The sequence below is a fragment of the Megalopta genalis genome, chromosome 10 (genome assembly GCF_051020955.1).
Source record: "Megalopta genalis isolate 19385.01 chromosome 10, iyMegGena1_principal, whole genome shotgun sequence".
NCBI classification, from domain to species: domain Eukaryota; kingdom Metazoa; phylum Arthropoda; class Insecta; order Hymenoptera; family Halictidae; genus Megalopta; species Megalopta genalis.
The window spans coordinates 10,108,177-10,129,135 of record NC_135022.1 but is presented as its reverse complement, the minus strand read 5'-3'; the positions used below and the strand labels follow the sequence as shown (position 1 = coordinate 10,129,135).

The 20,959-nt window shown below is 42.0% G+C and overlaps 1 protein-coding gene and 1 long non-coding RNA gene across 2 annotated transcripts; one reads left to right on the top strand and one right to left on the bottom strand.

Annotated features, from left to right (window-relative positions):
• Positions 1-3,498: 3,498 nt before the first annotated feature.
• LOC117223308 (uncharacterized) lies at positions 3,499-13,077 on the bottom strand. The gene is made up of 2 exons (XM_033475519.2): positions 12,691-13,077; positions 3,499-7,386 (listed from the first exon to the last, which is right to left on the bottom strand). The coding sequence occupies exons 1-2, from the start codon at positions 12,733-12,735 to the stop codon at positions 7,132-7,134; spliced, it is 300 nt and encodes a 99-aa protein (XP_033331410.1). The 5' UTR covers positions 12,736-13,077; the 3' UTR covers positions 3,499-7,131.
• On the top strand, positions 6,544-7,659 carry LOC143260199 (uncharacterized). Its single transcript, XR_013034331.1, has 2 exons — positions 6,544-6,739; positions 6,989-7,659. It is a non-coding gene; the product is annotated as an uncharacterized LOC143260199 (long non-coding RNA).
• Positions 13,078-20,959: the final 7,882 nt, after the last annotated feature.

The window sequence follows — 20,959 nt, the reverse complement described above, 5'->3', positions numbered from 1 at the left end:
AAAGGGTTGACCGGGTGGCGGGCGCCGGGTCCATTTGGACCCGTATCTGCAAACATTCCATCCGAATTCTAATTTTGCGGCGGTCATGTGTAACGATTAACTATTGATAGCGAAACTAATGAAAGAATTAACTTCGGCCTCGACGAACAGAGATTTTAATAATATACAAATGAAAATTAATCGCGAAGATTTGAACGGACCTAGTCCTTAAGTGGACCGACCCTGCGTTATGTGCGCATTTTCGGCGCGGCACCCTGGAAGGGTTAATTTTCATCTTTCGTCTGTATCTTTTGGTCGACGGCCTCGAATGTATCGTCGAGAATAAAAGAAGTAGGCGCCTTCGTTCGTAGGATGAATTCTCGTCGAATGAAATCATCGATTCCATACTCGTCGAATAAAAGTACCTTCTTTTTTATCCGAATATTCGAACAACGAACAAGAATCGAAAGTGTCTTTTATACGAGTCGTTATTTAACCTTTTAGGTACGGCTGAATTCTGCGCGAGGCTATTTATCTGGACGGCAGAGTCTGATATCTACTGTACAGAGTGTCTGTATATTCTGTATGTGTATATGTTTTCTTTCTGTATATGTATTCCGTATATTCTGCCTGTATATTGTTAAGACTGTTGTAAATCGATGCGAAGAGAAAAGAAGTGTGAAACAATGCATATACGAAGACGATTATTTGATTCGAACGATGACCGAGTGAGCTGCTAGAGTAAGCCCACTATAGTGAAGCTACTATAGTAAAGCTGCTAGAGTAAGCCCACTATAGTGAAGCCACTATAGTGAAGCTACTAGAGTAAGCCCACTATAGTGAAGCCACTATAGCGAAGCTGCTAGAGTAAGCCCACTATAGTGAAGCCACTATAGTGAAGCTGCTAGAGTAAGCCCACTACAGTGAAGCCACTATAGTGAAGCTGCTAGAGTAAGCCCACTATAGTGAAGCCACTATAGTGAAGCTGCTAGAGTAAGCCCACTACAGTGAAGCCACTATAGTGAAGCTGCTAGAGTAAGCCCACTATAGTGAAGCCACTATAGTGAAGCTGCTAAAGTAAGCCCACTATAGTGAAGCCACTATAGTGAAGCCACTATAGTGGCGCGTCGTGCCTAAAAGGTTAAATAATTTTTCATCGAAATAATGCCCAACTCCGGCTGGATCGACCAGATTTCGCGGGACTCGGGGGGGTGGTGCCGGTCGTTGCAGCGTTCGAAAGTATGATAAAACGATCGAAAAAGCGTGCGACCAACGGAAGGAGAAAGAGAAGAACGAGAACGCTGCACGCGCGTGGACGTTCGCATATTTTTGCACCGTATCTTTTGTACCGGAACCAGACGAGGACAAAGCCGCGGCGACGCGTGCTGGCCCGTGGTCCTTTCAAATAAATACGATTTCATGGGAATTTCGTGTACGACGCTGTTGTACGCGGTGGTGTGCCTCCGTGGATCGCAGAAGCGTTCCCGCCTCCCTTCGCCCCACCGGTCCTTTAAATCCGGACACATCCTTAAACCCGCAGCTTTCGCATTATCATGCAAAAATTGGCCGCAGCAGCCAACGCGGGGCGGGGGAACCGGGTCTCGGAACCCGGGGCGTTTCTTTCGGCGTCGCGACGACGCGCGAACCAGTTTAGCCAGTCTCGTTAAACCTCTCGTAAAAAGCCTCCGCGAAACGGGAATACGCTCGGGGGACAATTAGCAGCCGGCTCTTCTTTTTTCTTTTTTTTTCCACGAATATTCAGAAACCACGGGGAGGCGAAACTAATTCCCGGGAACGGGAGTAACGGCCCGCGAACACGTGGCCATTGTTCGTAACCGAATTAGCAGGCCGCCGCCCCCTCTGCACCCGCGGAGCCATCGCTAATTGCCCCGGCGTTGTTCGCGCCTCGTTTCTAACGCTCCCCGCGAAAAGCCGAAGCTCGTCGCGAAACGTGTTACGCGCGCGAAATCGATCGGCTCGGCGACGATTTGCTCTCGAGGCCTGAACGGGGTAGCGCGACACGCTGCGAAATTGGGAGAAGTCGTCGCGTTTCTCATCGGAGATGTTCGAGAACACCTTTTCAAATTTTTGGTCGATAATTGAGTGTGTGAAATCTCTGTTGAATTCTATAATAATTAATATATAATAATATATATTATATATATTATAATATTATATATTATTATTATTATATAATATATAATATAATAATTAATATATAATCTATCTTGAATTCTATACAAATCTTTTTATTCAGCAGCGATTGTTGTGGTAGCACGTTGAGCGCAGTCTAGCCGCCGAGAACGGGGTAGAGAAAATAAATGCAGGAACACGTTGATACAGTTTGGTCGATGACTGCCAGTAAAATGATAATAGAAAAGTAGCACCGTCACGGTGAATGGAAGCACTTAGTGAAAATTGTATGGAATTATTCGTGAAAATGAAGAAGAGCGATTAAACGCGTCCCTTGAGAATAAATTGAATGATTTGACAGGATCCGAGTAAAAAGATTCCGTTTAATATCGACCAATGGCAGTCACCTGTGACGTCGTAAGACGTATCTCGGAATATTTCACGATTTATTGAACAGTATATAGCAAGTATTGTGATGAAACGTACGATTTAGATTTTGTACGCATAATTCTTTAATGCGATAGTTAATGTAAGAAAATCCCGAGTCAAAGTTTGACGCGGTATTTTGTGTCCTCCGTTGTGAAGGGGACGAAGAAGGGAAGAAGAAAGGCAACGATTTGTGTGCATGCCTTTTGCGTTAACAATGAAAGGTCGCGAATCAAATTTGCGGGGACAGAGCTGTGCGATGTAAATGGATCGAGATGAACTCTCGTAGATAGAAACGAAGCAAAAAGATAGTGCTTGCTTTCGATGTATGAGCCGTTTATTTTGAAAGTGGCATAAGTCACTTTACCGTAGTGAGAAGTGGTGATCTTTTAATGTTTATACGAAATTATTTATACCGAGAAAAATATCAGTTTCTGGTTTCTTCCGTTTCATTTATTTCTCGTTATCGTGAAAACGTTTCTCGGAAAATTTGTTTGGGTAGACTTCTTTGTTCGAGCATATATAGTATAATATATAATATATATATTTATATTATATTTTATATTATATTTATATTATAATATAATATAATATAATATAATATAATATAATATAATATAATATAATATAATATAATATAATATAATATAATATAATATAATATAATATAAATATAATATAAAATATATATAATATATATATATAGTTTTATGAAATAATAAAATTTCAATCTCGTCGTTACCATAAAACAATATACGTTGGCCGCGTTGATCGTCTCGTTTCGTCAGCTTGAACGAGTCGATCCGCGTCGTGACGCGTCGCAAGGTCGTTCCTTGAAAAAATCATAAGCAAGTTGCCGTGAAGCTGTTGGCGGTGCAGTTGCATTTTAAGACCGTCGCGCGCAATCGCGACCGATCGAAACCGCGGCCAGGGTGACCAGGAGTCAGGGAAACACGAAAATCAATCGATAAAACTATTTTATTCAAGACAATCGCGCATTCATTAGAAAGTCACAGCCTCGTCGGACATGCGGTAAGAACGCGATCGAGACGCATCGTTCATCCGTATCCGTGCGCGCTCGCACGCTGCCACCGCTTATATTTATATACATACGTGTACATATATACATAGAAATTCTACGGACTATACGTAAGTAAATAGTTGGAATGTCTCCATCTCTCTCTCTCTCTCTCTCTCTCTCTCTCTCTCTCTCTCGCTCATTCTCTTTCTCTCCTTTTTTCTCTCTCTCTCGCTCATTCTCTTTCTCTCCTTCTCTCAATCTCTCTCTCTCGCTCATTCTTTTTCTCTCCTTCTCTCTCTCTCTCTCTCACTCTCTCTCTCTCTCTCTTCCTCACGCACACGCGCTCTTTCTCTCGCTCCTTCTTGCACTCTTCCACTCCCGCCATATATCCGCGTTTTTTACCGGAGCCGACAGGAACGAAAAAGAGACAAAAGATACATCTATCAGTTCGAGCAAAAGTGCAAACGAGACGCGTTAGTCTCTCCTCCCGCCTTCTCCTTGCTCACTAGCTCTCTCTCTCTCTCTCTCTCTCTCTGTCGTTTCGCGACCGTGGTTGGCTAACTCTAACATCGATTGTGTGCCGAGTAGAGGTGCGCGGGTATTCGAAATTTTGGGCACCCGAGCCTCGGATCGGATTTTTGCCATTGATCGGGTCGGTTCGTTCTGGGCCCCAAAAATTTTCGGATCCTCGAAGCTCCGAATATATCGGGCTCCAAAAACTTTCGAGTACCCGAAATTCTAAAATAGAATCGGGGTGGCTTATTTTAGACATCTCAGACAATTTTCATTTTTGTAGACAAAATCAAGAGAAAACTGCCTCAAGTATATTTCTGTATTTCTATATTCATCCCCCCTCCTCTCCAAAAAAGTATTAAGACACCTGCTTATCTCATATAAATTGTAACATTTCATTCGATTTATCTAATATCTGCAAGCTTGCATCGTATTGTCGACGGTACATGCATTAAGTTATAAGCAAACGTTTTTATTGCATTTTGTTCGTAGAAAACGTATCCTGAGTTGACTTCGTACTCTTCCCTCGGAACGACACGCATCGATTCCCGATACGTTTTCTTAATACATGAAGCATGCTACTAACTGCGCGGAACTAAAGAGAATCCGAAATGATAGAAACATTAATTTACACGGATTCGCAGAAATTAGTCCAAGAAGCAATCGAGAAACGCGGTGGATGTATCGACGAGAAGAAAACGTAATTTTCTTTCATAAAATTGACGTTATTTTTAATACAACGTAAAATATATCGATGCGCTTGTTGCATGTTTAATACGATTAACTTTGAAAACAATTGTTTAAACTATAACAATTTCCTATCGAATTGTCATACTTATTTAATTTTCCGTAGGTGTCCTAATACTTTCGGAGGGTGGTGTACCTACATTTCTAAAAAATATCTGGATTTATGAACGCTCCCCGCATCCGCTTTTAGCATTTCCGGTAATCGAAAATTCTCGGGGCGAGATTTGAAATTCTGGTGCCCGAGCTTTGATTATCCGAAAGTTTCGGGTGTCCGACCTGAACCCGATGAAATACAGAGTGTCCCAAAAATGTCTCGCAATCCGAAAGTGGCGGGTTCCTCGGGTCGTTTGAAGCAACTTTTTCCTTTACAAAAGTGTTCTCCGAGGCACCGTTAACGAGTTATCAACGAAAAACAGTGACCAATGAGAGGCGAGCTCGGCTGGCGCGAGGCGACCGAGCCAATGAGCGGAACTGAGCTTCGCGCGCTGGTTGACTGGGCCGCCTCGCGTCAGCCGTACTCGATTCTTATTGGTCACTGTTTGTTCGTTAATAACTCGTTAACGGTGCCTCGGAGAACATTATTGTAAAGGAAGAAGTTGCTTCAAATAATACGAGGAACCCGTCATTTCCGGATTGCGAGACATTTTTGGGACACCCTGTAGTATATCCGACCCGATTTTAACCCGTGATCTCGGGTACCCGCCCACCTCTAGTGCCGAGTATTTCGAGAATAATGCTACGGATACTTGTTAGTTATTAACGTACCAGAGATTTCGGGTCGCGAGTTCTGCATGGTTTCGTTGTACGAGCTAGTTTCGTCGGCGATCAACGCCGGAGGACAGAAGAAATATCGGGCTCGAGTCCGAGCGGACCGCTCCCTCTTTAACCTTTTAGGCACGATGCGCCACTATAGCGGCTTTCGCGGATGTCATCTTTCAGAACGACACGCCACTATAGTGGCTTGCTTTAGTAGCTCACTCGCTCATCGTTTGAACCAAATAATCGTCTTCATACGCATTGTTTCACACTTCTTTTGTCTTCGCATCGATTTACAACAATCTACAGGATGTCCCAAAAAGGTCTCGCAATCCGGAAATGGCGGGTTCCTCGGATCATTCGAAGCAACTTCTTCCTTTACAAAAATGTTCTCCGAGGCACCGTTAACGAGTTATTAACGAACAAACAGTGACCAATAAGAATCGAGTACGGCTGACGCGAGGCGGCCCAGTCAACCAGCGCGCGAAGCTCAGTTCCGCTCATTGGCTCGGTCGCCTCGCGCCAGCCGAGCTCGCCTCTCATTGGTCACTGTTTTTCGTTGATAACTCGTTAACGGTGCCTCGGAGAACATTTTTGTAAAGGAAAAAGTTGCTTCGAATGGCCCGAGGAACCCGCCACTTTCGGATTGCGAGACATTTTTTGGGACAACCTGTATCAGACTCTGTACAGTACACATCAGACTCTGCCGTCCATAGAAACAGCCTCGCGCAGAATTCAGCCGTGCCTGAAAGATTAAAGTATCGCCACGAAATAAATATCGTCCACGCGTAAGTTGCCGAAACAACCTCTGGAATCTAATCGGATCGAAGTTACCGTTCTACCTTCGTGCAAACGTTCTCGTCGATATCCGGAGAGACGATTACAATAATCCGCCGGAACCCGAGCCCGACGATTGCAACGATCGAACGAACGATCGCAACGATTGCACGACTACCGGAACGCCCTCGCGCGGCCCGCGCGATCCACGCGCCTGGACAGAGGACGTTTTACACTTTTGTACGTTGCTCTCTCGCGAAAACTATACGACGGGTTTCCGTGGACAAATGTTCGGTTCGGTTACGCGAGATCGAGCGCGCTCGACGCGCTCGTCCGAACGGGAATCGCGGATAAACAAATACTTGGAAACATCGCGGCGCTTTTTCGGTAAGTTCGCTTTTTCGGTAAAACGCCCCCTAACGTAAATCTAGAAAAGGCTAAAAACGAAAAACGTAGAGTTAGAGGTTATCCGAAAAGTCTCTCCGAATCGTGTTTCATCGAAACACGGAAACCCTCGGTCGGACCATCGACGATGATTCGAGCCGACCGAGTCAACGGTGTCCGCCATAGTTACACGCAGATATTAGGAAAATCGTCGAAAAATAAGTTACAAGTACTCTTTGGAACGGATTACAGGAGGAGTTGTCGAGGAGGTTCGCGTTATCCCTGCTCGATGCCCGGACGCGCCGCCGACCACCGAAGATGGCCGATCCCCTCCGATTCGGCACCGCCGAGACAGAGGCCGCGTCGCGGAGACTTCCGAACGGCGAACGTTCGCGTTACATGATCATCTCGTTCTCGATATTCTCGTTCCTCTGGTTCTCCTCGTACTCGTCGCAGTAGCAGCAGGTCGAGACGCAGTCCTCCGAGTTCTCGGCCACGTAAGTGGTGTAGGTGTCGATGCTTTTCGCGTCCAGCGACGGCATAGACCACGACAGAGAGGCGGTCTCGATGTCCGGCATGGCCGACTGCCAAGAGGTCAAGTTCTGCGACTTTTTCGCCTCCCGGCTCCTCGTCGACAGCTTCTTGATCGCCTGCGGATTCGAAACAACAACGTTCTTGTCAACGGTACCATCGAAGAATCGCTGCGCGAAGACAAACAAATAGTTTTCGTAATTTTATAACTAAGGGGTATATCTTTCCGTATGCATTCAATAAATAAATAAATAAATAAGATAAATCAAATAAATAATAATACAAGAAAATATTTGTTGTAATTTTATAACTAAAGGGTATCTTTCCGTATGCATTCACTAAATAAATAAATAAATAAATAAGATAAATAAAATAAATAATAAGACAAAAAATATTTGTTGTAATTTGATAACTAAAGGGTATCTTTCCGTATGCATTCAATAAATAAATAAATAAATAAATAAATAAATAAGTACTCTTAGAATATTTCGGTGTTCAAAAAATCGATATACAAAGAATTGCGCATGAAAATTTGTTGGATATCGAGGACATTTTCGAACCTAGATCGACAATTTAAAAACTGAAAAGCTGCGACTAGAATTTTACGAAAACATTCAACCCTTTGCACTCGATTGGTGACACTGAGACACCAATAAAAATTATTATATCACACGTTCCAAAGTCATCTTTACTTTGTCAAAATTGTTTATATCTTAAAAAAGAAAAAACTGTGAAATGTGTGAAACGCATAAAATACACCGAATCGTTTAAAATTGAAATCAGGGATGGGCGCTATCGAAATCAAATATTATTCAAAGAATCGTTCGAATAAAATTTGGTATTTCATTTGTTATTTGGTCTATCGCTGTTTTTGAAACAATGTTTACTTGTTCGTCGATATATTCGACAAATAGATTGTTTTCCAAATAATTTCATTGTTTGACGTAGCAAATAATGAAATTATGTGCAATATAATATAATGTAATATAATAATGCAAAATAACAAATAACAATTTTCTGTAATACGCGCCTTGTCATTTAGAAATGAAAAGAAAAACTGAGATGCTCTGATCGCGCAAATGGAGATTTTGCGAATCCTTTCCCGAATTCGTAGTATCAAATTTAGAAGACGCTTTGCATATTTACTTATTTTCGAACGTGAGTCATTTAATACCGTCATTGCTGCGTTCTCTCATCCACGCTTTAACGCGAGATGGTTGAACGTAATCAATGAAGCAAAACAGCAACAACCGCGTGACGTGTTTGTAAAAACAGTTGCAGAAAACACTCCTTCTACAAACAAAAACTTGGTGATCGAAGACGATGAATTCAGTTTTAGGTCTAACAAGGAAGACGAACGTAATGCAACCGATAGTAATTTCGTAAATTCTGAAGCAAAATTAGCTGTTCTACGGTATTTTCACGATAAACGAAGCGATACAAATATATTCAAAGACCACTTATCGGCGCAGAAAGTATTTATGCGTTATGACATTCCATTTCCATTATCAGGTTCACTCGAACGACTCTTTTCGTTTGTTACAATTATTAGTAACACTGCAAGCCAATTATCAGATGATAAGTTGTGTAAACTGCCAATAATAATGAATATCCTTATCATGTAAAAAAAATAGTATTATGTATATTATTATAAGTATTAAAAGTATTATATATATATTTAATTTACATTTATATTTATTTATTTTAAATTTATTTATATTTCATTTAATATTTAATATTTATAATATTATTATTTATATTTATAATTTACACATATATATATATATATATATATATATAGACATATATATATAAAAGTGTATATTCTTGGTTATTTTGCATTGTCATTTGAAATAACGAAATCAAATAATTTATCTAAATTATTATATATAGAATAAATGATTTCACGAATAATATCCCAGAATTTATTTGTATGTATGCTTATTTAAAACAAACTTACTTGTGATCTTATTCGAGGTAGCTATTGTTATCGTTTTTATTTCATATCCTTATATTTCAAATAAAAAAATGTCCGTCCCTGATTGAAATACCGTAAGTCGCGAGAACCATTTTCAATTTAGAGTTGAAGTAGCTTCAATTTCAAAGGGTTAACCAACGTATGCATGCAGTCTGCCGGTAGGCCACAGGCATACTGTCCTCAACGCTTAAACGGTGAGTTGCCTCGCGGCGCTTTATTTACCTAGAGCGTGTCGAATCAACGAAGAAGTTCGTTCCTTTCCGCGGCGGGAAGCATGTCGGATCATTAACTTGGCGTAGTTTTCGTAAAGTCTGTACGCTGGGATCGCGTACGCGTTTCGATGACCGTGTCGACTGTGCGGCGTCGATGGTGCGCGCTCCGTACACGCTGTCGCAACATTCTCGCGAGTCCGAACACGGGCGGCGGGGGTGGTTAAACGAATCGATGTTGAGCGAGGTCACGCCGATCAAAATTACTCGGTCATGAATAGTTGATCGAATTTAACCCTTAGCACTCCGAACCATTCTGGACATTGGTTACCAGCTACTCGGCGCCACTTTTCGGCAGAAACGGTCATTTACAGACCCTCTAATTATTTAGTATGGTTTTGGAACTAACTAACATATTATAATGATATTGGACTTATACGAATTCGGCTGAAATCGAGAAATTTGCAAACAAATCAATATTTTATTTTTTATAATTTTGTTATTGTTTCTTTTATAATTTTGTTTCGTTATTGCAATCGCTGTCTATGCGAACTCTTTCTCTCGTCGCCTTGTTGCTTGGACGATATCGCTATCGCTGCTATCAAAACGATAGACCAACTGTAGAAGAAAACCTTCTACAGTTAGTCTTTCTAACAAATCTGTATAAACGTCTATTCGGAGCTCATCTTCACTACTACTCGTGTCACGAGACTCATTCGTGTTCGAACGTTTTGCCATTGTTCTAATAAAAAATACGAATAAATACATAGGTTGAAAATTTCTAATCGTTATTACTAACTCGCAAGATGATATTTACCAAAAAAACTTTTACCAAACGATTTATTTACCAAGAGAAGAATCACTTTTCCGATTTTCTCACTCGTTAGATCTATCTATACCGCTCGACGCTTCGAACCAGACCGAGTTCGGCTTTGAAAATCTTTTCCTCCAGATTTTATGATTATAAATCTCGCTGTACAGTGCGTGTTATGTTCGCATACCGATCTTTCTTCTACAAACTTGCCTTATCGCTCTTTTCAAATGGCGCCTTCGAAGTGCTCGGACCGTCGCGAGCACGCCTCTCGCGTTCTCGTCAAAACCCGCTGACGTTTCTTGTATATATCTTAGTAATTTTACTATATTTCGATTCGATTTCTTGTGCCGTTTCAAGAGAAAACTTCAGGGAAACATGCATGTCTGAAAAAGTTGCGCTGAAATAACTCAATTCCCCGTAATCGCTAATAAACTTGAATGACCCACGAGAGGGGACATCCGAGCGATATGCTAGAATTACGATGTCCCACGAGAGGGAACAACGGAGTGCAAAGGGTTAAAGGGACGGGATGTGGAGGGGTGGAAGCGACCGAGAGGGGAACGTGCCGCGACTCACGATCCACGCGACGAAATTAACCCTCGGCACCGCGGTGTCTGGGTTCGTTTTGACCCGGGGCTTCGCGTACACAACATTTGGCACGGTTCCCCCTTTTCATCGCATTCGACGCGAAAAGAAGGTCCGCAGTACGGGAGCCTGTTTTTCTTTCCTTTTTTCAGTCGAACGATCAGCTGTCGCGAATCGCGAGCAAGAAGTCGATCCTCGAAATACCGAACGCGAACCACGCGCCCCGGAGAAACCGTGACCGTACTCACGATTCTCGTGTCTCGGGAACATCCCTTAAGTATTTTCGCACCTGTTGCCGAACGGCTTGCCGAAACCACCTCCTCGGTTACGTAAACAATCGAAACGACAAGTTATTATCCGTATCGTTTGGTCGAGCGCGCAATCCTTGTAAACCAGGGGTGTCAAACTCGCGGCCCGAGATGAATATTTTTGCGGCCCAGTCAATATATCCGACGCAAAGTAAAAATGAAATAGGAATGTGAATTAGAAACGTTGAAAGTAGTCTCGGTATCAGGACGTAAACAATAATTTACCTTTATATATGTGTTTATTACAATGTACTAGTCAAAATAAAAATATTTCTTTCTATGAACATTGATCTTTTTTTTTGCGGCCCACCTAAAGTTAAGCATTGTTTATTTGGCCCAAGTTAGCTTTCGAGTTTGACACCCCCGCTGTAAACGAAAGCGAGGCAGCAAGCGGAGATCGACGCGTAAACCAGAAAACTGACCAACGACACGCAACCTTCCAGAGACTCGTACCGTCGAAATTCGAACGAACGAAAAATACTTTCGCCGATCGCTGCGAACGATTTTATCCCATCCCTCGTGTTTCTATGCATTTATAACGCGAAACGATGCGGTGAAACTGAACAAACAGCGAAGAGATTGAAAAAAGCCAAGAACGTTGGTTTACTAATTCCGACACGATAACGCTATTAGAGAAAGAATGAGGACTATGGGAACTATAGTTACTATAGTCCTATATATATTATATACTATTGGAACTATAATCCTATATATAATATATACTATAGCAAATGTAGTCCTATATATACTATATACTATAGGAACTGTAGTCCTATATATACTACATACTATAGGAACTATAGTCCCATATATACTATATACTATAGGAACTATAGTCCTATATATACTATATACTATAGGAACTATAGTCCCACATATACTATATACTATAGGAAGTATAGTCCTATATATACTATATACTATAGGAACTATTATAGTCCTATATATACTATATACTATAGGAAGTATAGTCCTATATATACTATATACTATATCTACTATACCTCCTATATATACTATATCTACTATACCTCCTATATATACTATAGGAACTTATATTCCTATATATACTATATACTATAGGAACTTATATTCCTATATATACTATATACTATAGGAACTATAGTTGGCGCGATCTGTCTTACAGACGATGCAGAAATGTTGTCGCTTCGCGTAAAGATCCGCTATCTAATCACTGTAACAACTGCGGGTTTATTCGTCGGAACGCGTTTGAAAATCTGAGAGCAGCGTCCACCGCTGGAACGCGAACGTTGACAGTCGAGGACGGGCCGCGCGTCGAATAATTCGCCCGAGAGGCAGCAGCAGATTTCGGTGAAAATTCGTCGGGAAAGTCGGCGACGCGGCTGGTCGCACGAATATACCGAGCGGGCCGCGCGGCGCGGATTGAAGAGGGCAGGACGAGGTGCCGTGTGTCCAGGTTACGGCTCGGGCGGAATTGGGTCGACATATGCGCGCCGCGGAAACGAGGGTGCACGGAACGCTGGAGGATAATTGGCCGGCCGTCTTACCCGGAGGAGTCTGCGTCCGGACTTGCTCAGCAATTTCCTCAGCATCTCGAAGGCGAGCGGCTCCTCGCGCTGGCTCCGACGTCTGTCGCGATGGTTCTCCGTGGTGTTGTTCGCCGGATACACGGCCGGAACCGTGTGCGTCGCGAGCCCCTGGCCTCGGCCCTCGGGCGCTGCTCGAGCCTCGGAATCACGGCCGAGCCAAGAAAATTGCGAACGCGACGCGGGGATTGATTTTCGTGGCTGCCGCGAATTCTCACTCGCCGAGGCGGTCGGGGTCGGGTCTCGTCGGCTCGGATCGGATCGATGCGCACCGGTCGGCGTCACGCGACCAAATACCGCTCGGCAGCACGGCGCTGCCCTATTTATCACCTCGGCTGCCCGCCCGGCCTTATCGTAACGCGCTACACGCCGCACACGCTACTACGCGCTGCTCCTCGCTGCACGCTCTGCACATCCCCCACTCCCTCGCCCCTAGCTGTTACCCCTTGCACGATTTCGTATCGTTTCGTCACCGATCAGGATCCGACTTCTCCTTTAACACCGAACTCGCAAGCGAGCACGAAAAGCGATCGAACTTCTTCCGTTCCGTGGACGTTTCGTCGGGATTCTTTTCTATTAGGTTGGTGCGCGTGAAATGTCGGATTTTTAAGCGAATATGTAAAACTGCATAGCTTTTTTTCAGGAGCTGTTTACTTAATCGAAATATGCTCCATTTGCTTCGATACACTTTTCCCAGCGAGATTTTCATGCATGGATGCCGGACTTAAAGAAATTCTGATCTTTAGAATCAAGAAACTCCGAGATGGAAGTTTTCGGACTGTCTTCGTTTTCATTCTGTTTAGCCCGTATAAATTGCTTTCTAAGGGTTACAAAAAAAAGAAAGTCGGCTGGCGAAAGATCCGGCGAATAAGTTGGGTGCTGCAAAATTTCATATTTTAATTCACTTAATTTCGCAATTGTTTCGTACGACGTATGCGGCCGAGCGTCGTCGTGAAGAAGTATTTGGCCACGACGATTAACAAGCGACGGGTGTATAATTTTCAATTTTTCATGCAATTTCATCGATGTAACGGCAGTACTTTTCGGCTGTAATCGTCTTCCCAGTTCGAAAGAACGAGTAGCGAATTACTCCGGTCGCATTCGTTTCCACCAATGCTTCCGGAGCATCATTTTTTAGAAACGTTTCGGGTCTTCCACGCGGCTCATTTCGTAGGGAAAAATCACCAGATCGAAAATTTTCAAACCGACGCTGCACTTTTCGATCGTTGACAGTATTCTCCCCAAGACAGTATTTCTCTTCAACGCCAAACCCATCGAGCTTTCAACCAGCGACCAACGCGTATTGCTCTATAAGAATCACAGGACCGAATTTATCGATCGACTGCACCATTTTTATTATAGCATGCGTTTGAATTGAAAAGTTTGTTCGAACCGTTTTACACGAGAGAATATTCATAATATATATATAATATATATAATTATATATATAATATATATATATATATAATATATATAATATATATAATTATATATAATATATATATATAATATATATAATTATATATATAATATATAATATTTATATAATATATATATAATATATATAATTATATATATAATATATAATATAACATCGATAATTTCGAAATGAACAAAATATGCAATCGGCCTTTTTGGCCGACCCTTGTGGGGGTTCAGCGTCGAAGCACGATTTTTGAGTGTCGTCAGTCGTGATCGCGACTAAGATTTGCAAATGATCCAGCTTAAAGCTGCTTTCACGTGCGCCTAAAGGACGAAAGTATTTGGCCGTTTTTTGGACATCGGCCGCGCATCGATTGCCCTAATCTCGGCACGAATCGATGGGAATTGAAAGAGGTGAGATCGCGGCTCCGCTCGGCGGCGCGGTCTCTCTTTCGTTCATTGAAAAATCGCGGAGCGTGTTGGTCGCGTGTCCGCTCGCGGACCGCGCAAGCGCGTACGCAGGACTTACGCAGCGTGCACGTGCACGGCGTAACGCGTGTGACCGAAGCTGTTCTCACGCGACGAGCGTCGACGAGCGCCGACACGCGGCCGGAGCCCCGTGTCTTTCTCGATGGGTGCGTGCCGCCACGTGCCGGCTCTATGCGCCCACGGAAAACTCATAATTGTCATAACATTCGAGCTGCACCCTGTCCTTTGGTCCCCCAGCTCCGCCAAACACCAATACCAGCTACTCGCCTCGAAAGAGCCATTCCACCCCCACCCCTCCAACGATAAGCCATGCATATTAGGTCGTTAACTAACAAGGAAATACGCTCAAGTTGCAAGAGGCTCGGTCTTGATCGAACTTACGCGACAAACGGTTCTTGCGGAAATTATTCGGCGCGTGAGAAAGAAAAAGAAAACCTCCTCGCACATTTATTGCGGCCCGCCGCGCCGTGTCGGAGGAGCAGAGGCGTTTATACGCTGTAATAAAAATGGTGGAAGGTCTCGATAAATACGGTCTCGCGATTCTTATAGAGCAATACGCGTTGGTCGCTGGTTCAAAACTCGGCCAAAAATCGGTCAAAAAGGCCGATTGCATATTTTGTTCATTTCAAAATTATCGATGTTACGAATATTCAAACGCACATTTTTTATTTCAAGACGCGTTGCAAAGACCCTTTTGTTGGAAACGATTGGACAGATCTCCCGACTCGCATGCATTATATTCGGTTAGTGCATATGAAATGTCGGATTTTCTTTACACGCGATCGTTTCTCTCCCTGTTTTCGTTATGCTTTTGTTCTTTGCATAATCTCGCTTATAGTCGTACCGTCCACTGCCAAAGTCACGTCTCAACGAAGAAGATTTTCTCAAAAGTGTTACATTTCGTTATTTGTTTTGAATTCCGTAAGGATGCGAATTCAAACGATGTTCGTGTAATTTTTTTATATGCGAGCATAAACTTGGTAATAATGCTGGAAAAATATATAAATAATATAAACTAATATAATATATGTATATATATATATAATAATATTAATATTATAAAATAATATTAATATTATTATTATTATAAAATAATATTAATATTATTATTATTATATTTATAATAGTCTTTATGCAAAAGAAAGAAGAAATGGTCTCCTCATTTCAATGATTGCAACAAGCTGCCAATGATGTAACGATATCCTTAAATTCTCCATTGAAATCGTCAGTTTCATTTTTCACCTATTCATTTTCGTCAGAAATGCGTGTAATCCGCAGCCCCCATAATTATCGTTCGAGGAGACGCGCGCGAGACATAAGGCGTAAGGTGCCGAACAGCAGGACAAAGGTAACGAGATAGAGCGACGACCGCCGCGTCGATCGTTCGTTCGTAGAGGTACGCGAAATTAAGCAATCGCGAATGTCGTCACACGGATTACGTCAGCAGGAGGCTGTTCGACCGATGACGTCAGCGAGGATACGTACCCCGCGTTTAAACTAGTTCGATAGCTTCGGTGCTCTGTGCCTGCACACGAAAGCGAGTGCAATGCGCCGCGGATACAACCCCCGGTGCTGCTGACGCATGCTTTCTTACGATCAGCGAACACGACGATGAAACACTTTCTCGTATTAGCAACCGGCGGACACCCATATTTCCATCCCGTCCAATTCGTTATCGTTCGATCGATTTCAGACAATGAGGGACGGGTTATCGGCAATTCATCGTCGGCGCAGCAAATCGACGTAAAATAGCTTCTTTGTTTCCAGAAAATAGCTTCAGCTTTTCTCCGCATCTCTCTCGGTTCGACAAAATCATTTCGTTCACTCCCAAGTACATTATGTACATCGAATTAATTCGTAATTTCACGCTTCTCGCGACAGTGTCGCTTTTTTCCGAGATAAAAATGCGGGGCTTTCTGACCTATTTTTACCGTTAAATATTCTCAATTTGCACGTACGTATGCTGTTCACGCGTAACGTTAACAAAATATAAAATATAATAGAACATGAATAAAATATGGTTACCGAATGTATCCTTTTTGGGTGTCATTGGTAACGGCGAATATTCTGGAACAAGAATAAATAGAAGATACAGTAAATTCGAACAGAAATAAACATAAAAATGGACGGTTTGGGAAGAGGAAGTGCGCCTCATTTTTGCAATTACCGATAATTGGCGACTATAAAAATAAGTCACGAGGCTCGAACGGTCGTATCTCCTCTCGTACCTCCTCCAAATAGTCCATTTTTGCTTACAAGCTGAAGGAAAATTGGGAAAATTACTCTATACCGCGATATGCGCGACAGCGTTTCGCTTTCCGTGCTTCGTGAACGAACGAGCAGGAAAAGATAAAAGGGAAAAAGGGGGACTTATCACTGAAACTACCGAGCATTAAAAGCGACGAACGCGAATTTCTCCGTAAGACCGATAAGACCGAATTTATTTAAGACATTCCACAAATTTTGATTGCAACGAACACACGCTTGGATCATGAAATTTGTTCGATCGTTTCCTATGGAAGAGTTACTGCGATGTCGGCGATTCTTAACCCTTTGCACTCCGCTGTCCCCTCTCGTGGGACATCGTAATTCTAGCATATCGCTCGGATGTCCCCTCTCGTGGGACATTCAAGTTTATTAGCGATTACGGGGAATTGAGTTTGTGGCGTCGCATCCCTCTACCTGAGCGCGGCCGCTAGCAATAAAACAAGTACCGTTCCTAATCCTCAAAATTCCCTAAAAATCACGCCCCCCTAATAAAACAATTCTCCTCACATCTGGACACCTCGACCCGCACAGGACTTTCCCAACTTTCTCCTTTCCTACGAAAGTCCATCTATTCCTTTCTTCTCTTCCACTATAAAAGAGACAAACGCGCAACTCAAAAAGCTCAGTCTGTCCTAAGTTGCTAGTCCTACGACGTCACGCTAGTCGCGCCCGCCCTCATCGATAACAATTCAATAAACTGCATTAATAGTAACCTCAAACACGCTCTCCGATTCGCTAACCTTCCCTTCGGTGCTAAAAGTTATTTCAGCGCAACTTTTTCAGACATGCATGTTTCCCTGAAGTTTTCTCTCGAAACGGCGCAAGAAATCAAATCAAAATATGGTAAAATTACCAAGCTATATACAAGAAATGTCAGCGGATTTTGACGAGAACGCGAGAGGCGTGCTCACGACGGTCCGAGCACTTCGAAGGCGCCATTTGAAAAGAGCGATGAGGCAAGTTTGTAGAAAAAAGATCGGTATGCGAACATAGCACGCACTGTATAGCGAGATTTATAATCATAAAATCTGGAGGAAAAGATTTTCAAAGCCGAACTCGGTCTGGTTCGAAGCGTCGAGCGGTATAGATAGATCTAACGAGTGAGAAAATCGGAAAAGTGATTCTTCTCTTGGTAAATAAATTGTTTGGTAAAAGTTGTTTTGGTAAATATCATCTTGCGAGCTAGTAATAACGATTAGAAATTTTCAACCTATGTATTTATTCGTATTTTTTATTAGAACAATGGCAAAACGTTCGAACACGAATGAGTCTCGTGACACAAGTAGTAGCGAAGATGAGCTCCGGATAGACGTTTGTACAGATATGTTAGAAAGACTAACTGTAGAAGGTTTTCTTCTACAGTTGGTCTATCGTTTTGATAGCAGCGATAGCGATATCGTCCAAGCAACGAGGCGACGAGAGAAAGAGTTCGCATAGACAGCGATTGCAACAACGAAACAAGATTATAAAACAAACGATAACAAAATTATAAAAAATAAAATATTGATTTGTTTGCAAATTTCTCGATTTCAGCCAAATTCGTATAAGTCCAATATCATTATAATAAGTTAGTTCCAAAACTATACTAAATAATCCGAGGGTCTGTAAATGCCCGTTTCTGCCGAAAAGTGGCGCCGAGTAGCTGGTAGCCAACGTCCAGAACGGTTCGGAGTGCTAAGGGTTAAAATACAAAACTGTGTGACCGATCATTTCGACCGGCACGCGGTATATTCACCGTTAAGGGAGAAAGATGACGACCGAGGGAATTCGATAGCGCGGCGAGAAAGTTCAGACATTTAACGCGTCCGAGAAAAAGGCAGCGCGCGCGCGGTTCAATCGGGTGCCGTACGTTTCGCGGCGATGGGAATATGAGAACGAAACCTAATCGCTTTCGAGGGAAACAATCGCCGCTGGCGATGGAATAACGAGCGACGCGTGCCGGTCGCCGCGTGCCCCGTCACGTGTCCACAAATGCTCGTTCAAACATTACCGCGTAGGTGGTGCGCGTGGAAATAAGTCTGGCCTAATTGCGACGACCGTTCCATTAGAGATTAAACTTCAAACGAGGCCCGGTGAAATTCGTTTGGTTAATCGATGCGGTTCGCCGGACACCCGACGCGACCGTTCGACAATCACCCCCCGCCCCCACACCACCCCCGAGCCCTTTGCTCTTTCGCGAACGCTAACTTCGATACAGCAGAGAGACATGATTTCTCTTGGGGCGGTAGCTCTTCGAGTTTCAAGGAAATCGATGTCCTTTCGAACAGGACTAATCAAAATTTACGGAAATTGCGCTGGGGGAGAAAAAAGACGTAGCTTTATATTAATAGTAGTAATAAAAATAGCAATAATAATAATAATATCAATAATAATAATAATAATAGCAATAATAATAATAATATCAATAATAATAATAATAATAGCAATCATAATAGCAATAATAATGGCAATAATAATGATAATAGCAATAATAATGGCAATAATAATAATAATGGCAATATTAATAATAGAAATAATAATAATAGCAATAATAATGACAATAATAATAATATTAATAATAGCAATAATAATGGCAATAATAATAATAGCAATAATAATTTTATTTATCAACGGGATAAACCCTTTGTTACAATGAAAGAGAGAAAGAGAGCGAGAGAGAGAGAGTGAGAGAGAAGCAGTCACGCAAGGGCGGATGAAATACAAACACAAAAAGCAAAAAGGGTGGAAAGAAAAAGCAAACTTAAATACAAGCACTTGAAACAGAAAACCGTTCTTTTTAACGCTAAAGAGCGTAATATTTTGCAACCCTGTTTAACTCGATAGCATATTCGTCCTGAGAAAACATCGTTTCGAATGTGAACAAAGTTTCGATCGAAGCTACGCTTTCCGTTTAGTTGGAAAAGTTGAACGATCGCCCGGAAAACGTTGAACAGAGACGGCGAGAAGAGAGAAAGAGAGAGAAGAGGATAAACCTGTGACGAAGAATCTGTTTGCTCGTCGACCGAGGGTCAAAAGTCGCGGTAACGAGGCTGCCCGGCCGACTAATCTCGAGCGAGTATTTTCTCGGTCACGTATCGTATTGCGTCAATTCGACGCTCGATCTCTCGCAAATATTTGTAAAACCCGTGGCGGTCGCAATTCTCGTCGATCGCGGTGTGCCCCGACGAACAGCTGTTCGCGCGAGAAAGAAAGGGGGGCGGAGGCGGAGGCGGGGGAATTACCAAAAATTATCGAAACTTTGTTCACATTCGAAACGATGTTTTCTCAGGACGAATATGCTATCGAGTTAAATCGGGTTGCAAAATACTGCGCTCTTTAGCGTTAAAAAGAACGATTTTCTGTCTCAAGAGTGCTTGTATTTAAGTTTGCTTTTCCTTTCCACCCTTTTTGCTTTTGGTTTTTATATTTCATCCGCCCTTGCGTGACTGCTTCTCGCTCTCTCTCTCTCTCTCTCTCTCCCTCTCTTTCTCTCTTATTGTAACGAAGGGTTCATCCCGTTGATAAATAAAATTATTATTGCTATTATTATTATTATTTCCATTATAATTGCTATTATTATTATTATTTCCATTATAATTGCTATTATTATTATTATTGCATTATAATTGCTATTATTATTATTGCCATCATAATTGCTATTATTATTATTATTGCCATTATAATTGCTATTATTATTATTATTGCCATTATAATTGCTATTACTATTATTATTGCCATTATAATTGTTATTATTATTATTATTGCCATTATAATTGCTATTATTATTATTGTCATTATTATTGCTATTATTATTATTATTATTGCCATTATTATTATTATTATTGCCATTATTATTATTGTTATTATTATTATTATTACTGCCATTGTTATTGCTATTATTATTATTGCCATTATTATTACTATTATGATTGCTATTATTATTATTGCCATTATTATTATTATTACTATTATTATTATTACCGCGATTTCATGGAAAAAAATCCTCCCCCCGAGATCGTCGACTGCGCAACTACGCGTGCGGACACTAGTGTTCAGAGTTTTCATGGTCGAA

What these genes read in the sequence shown, in the direction of transcription:
- LOC117223308 (XM_033475519.2), bottom strand. Translation starts at nt 12,735, where the DNA reads ATGCTGAGGAAATTGCTGAGCAAGTCCGGACGCAGACTCCTCCGG. An exon ending in CCGGACGCAGACTCCTCCGG is followed by an intron (nt 7,387 to 12,690) that starts GTAAGACGGCCG and finishes TCGAATCCGCAG; the next exon opens with GCGATCAAGAAGCTGTCGAC.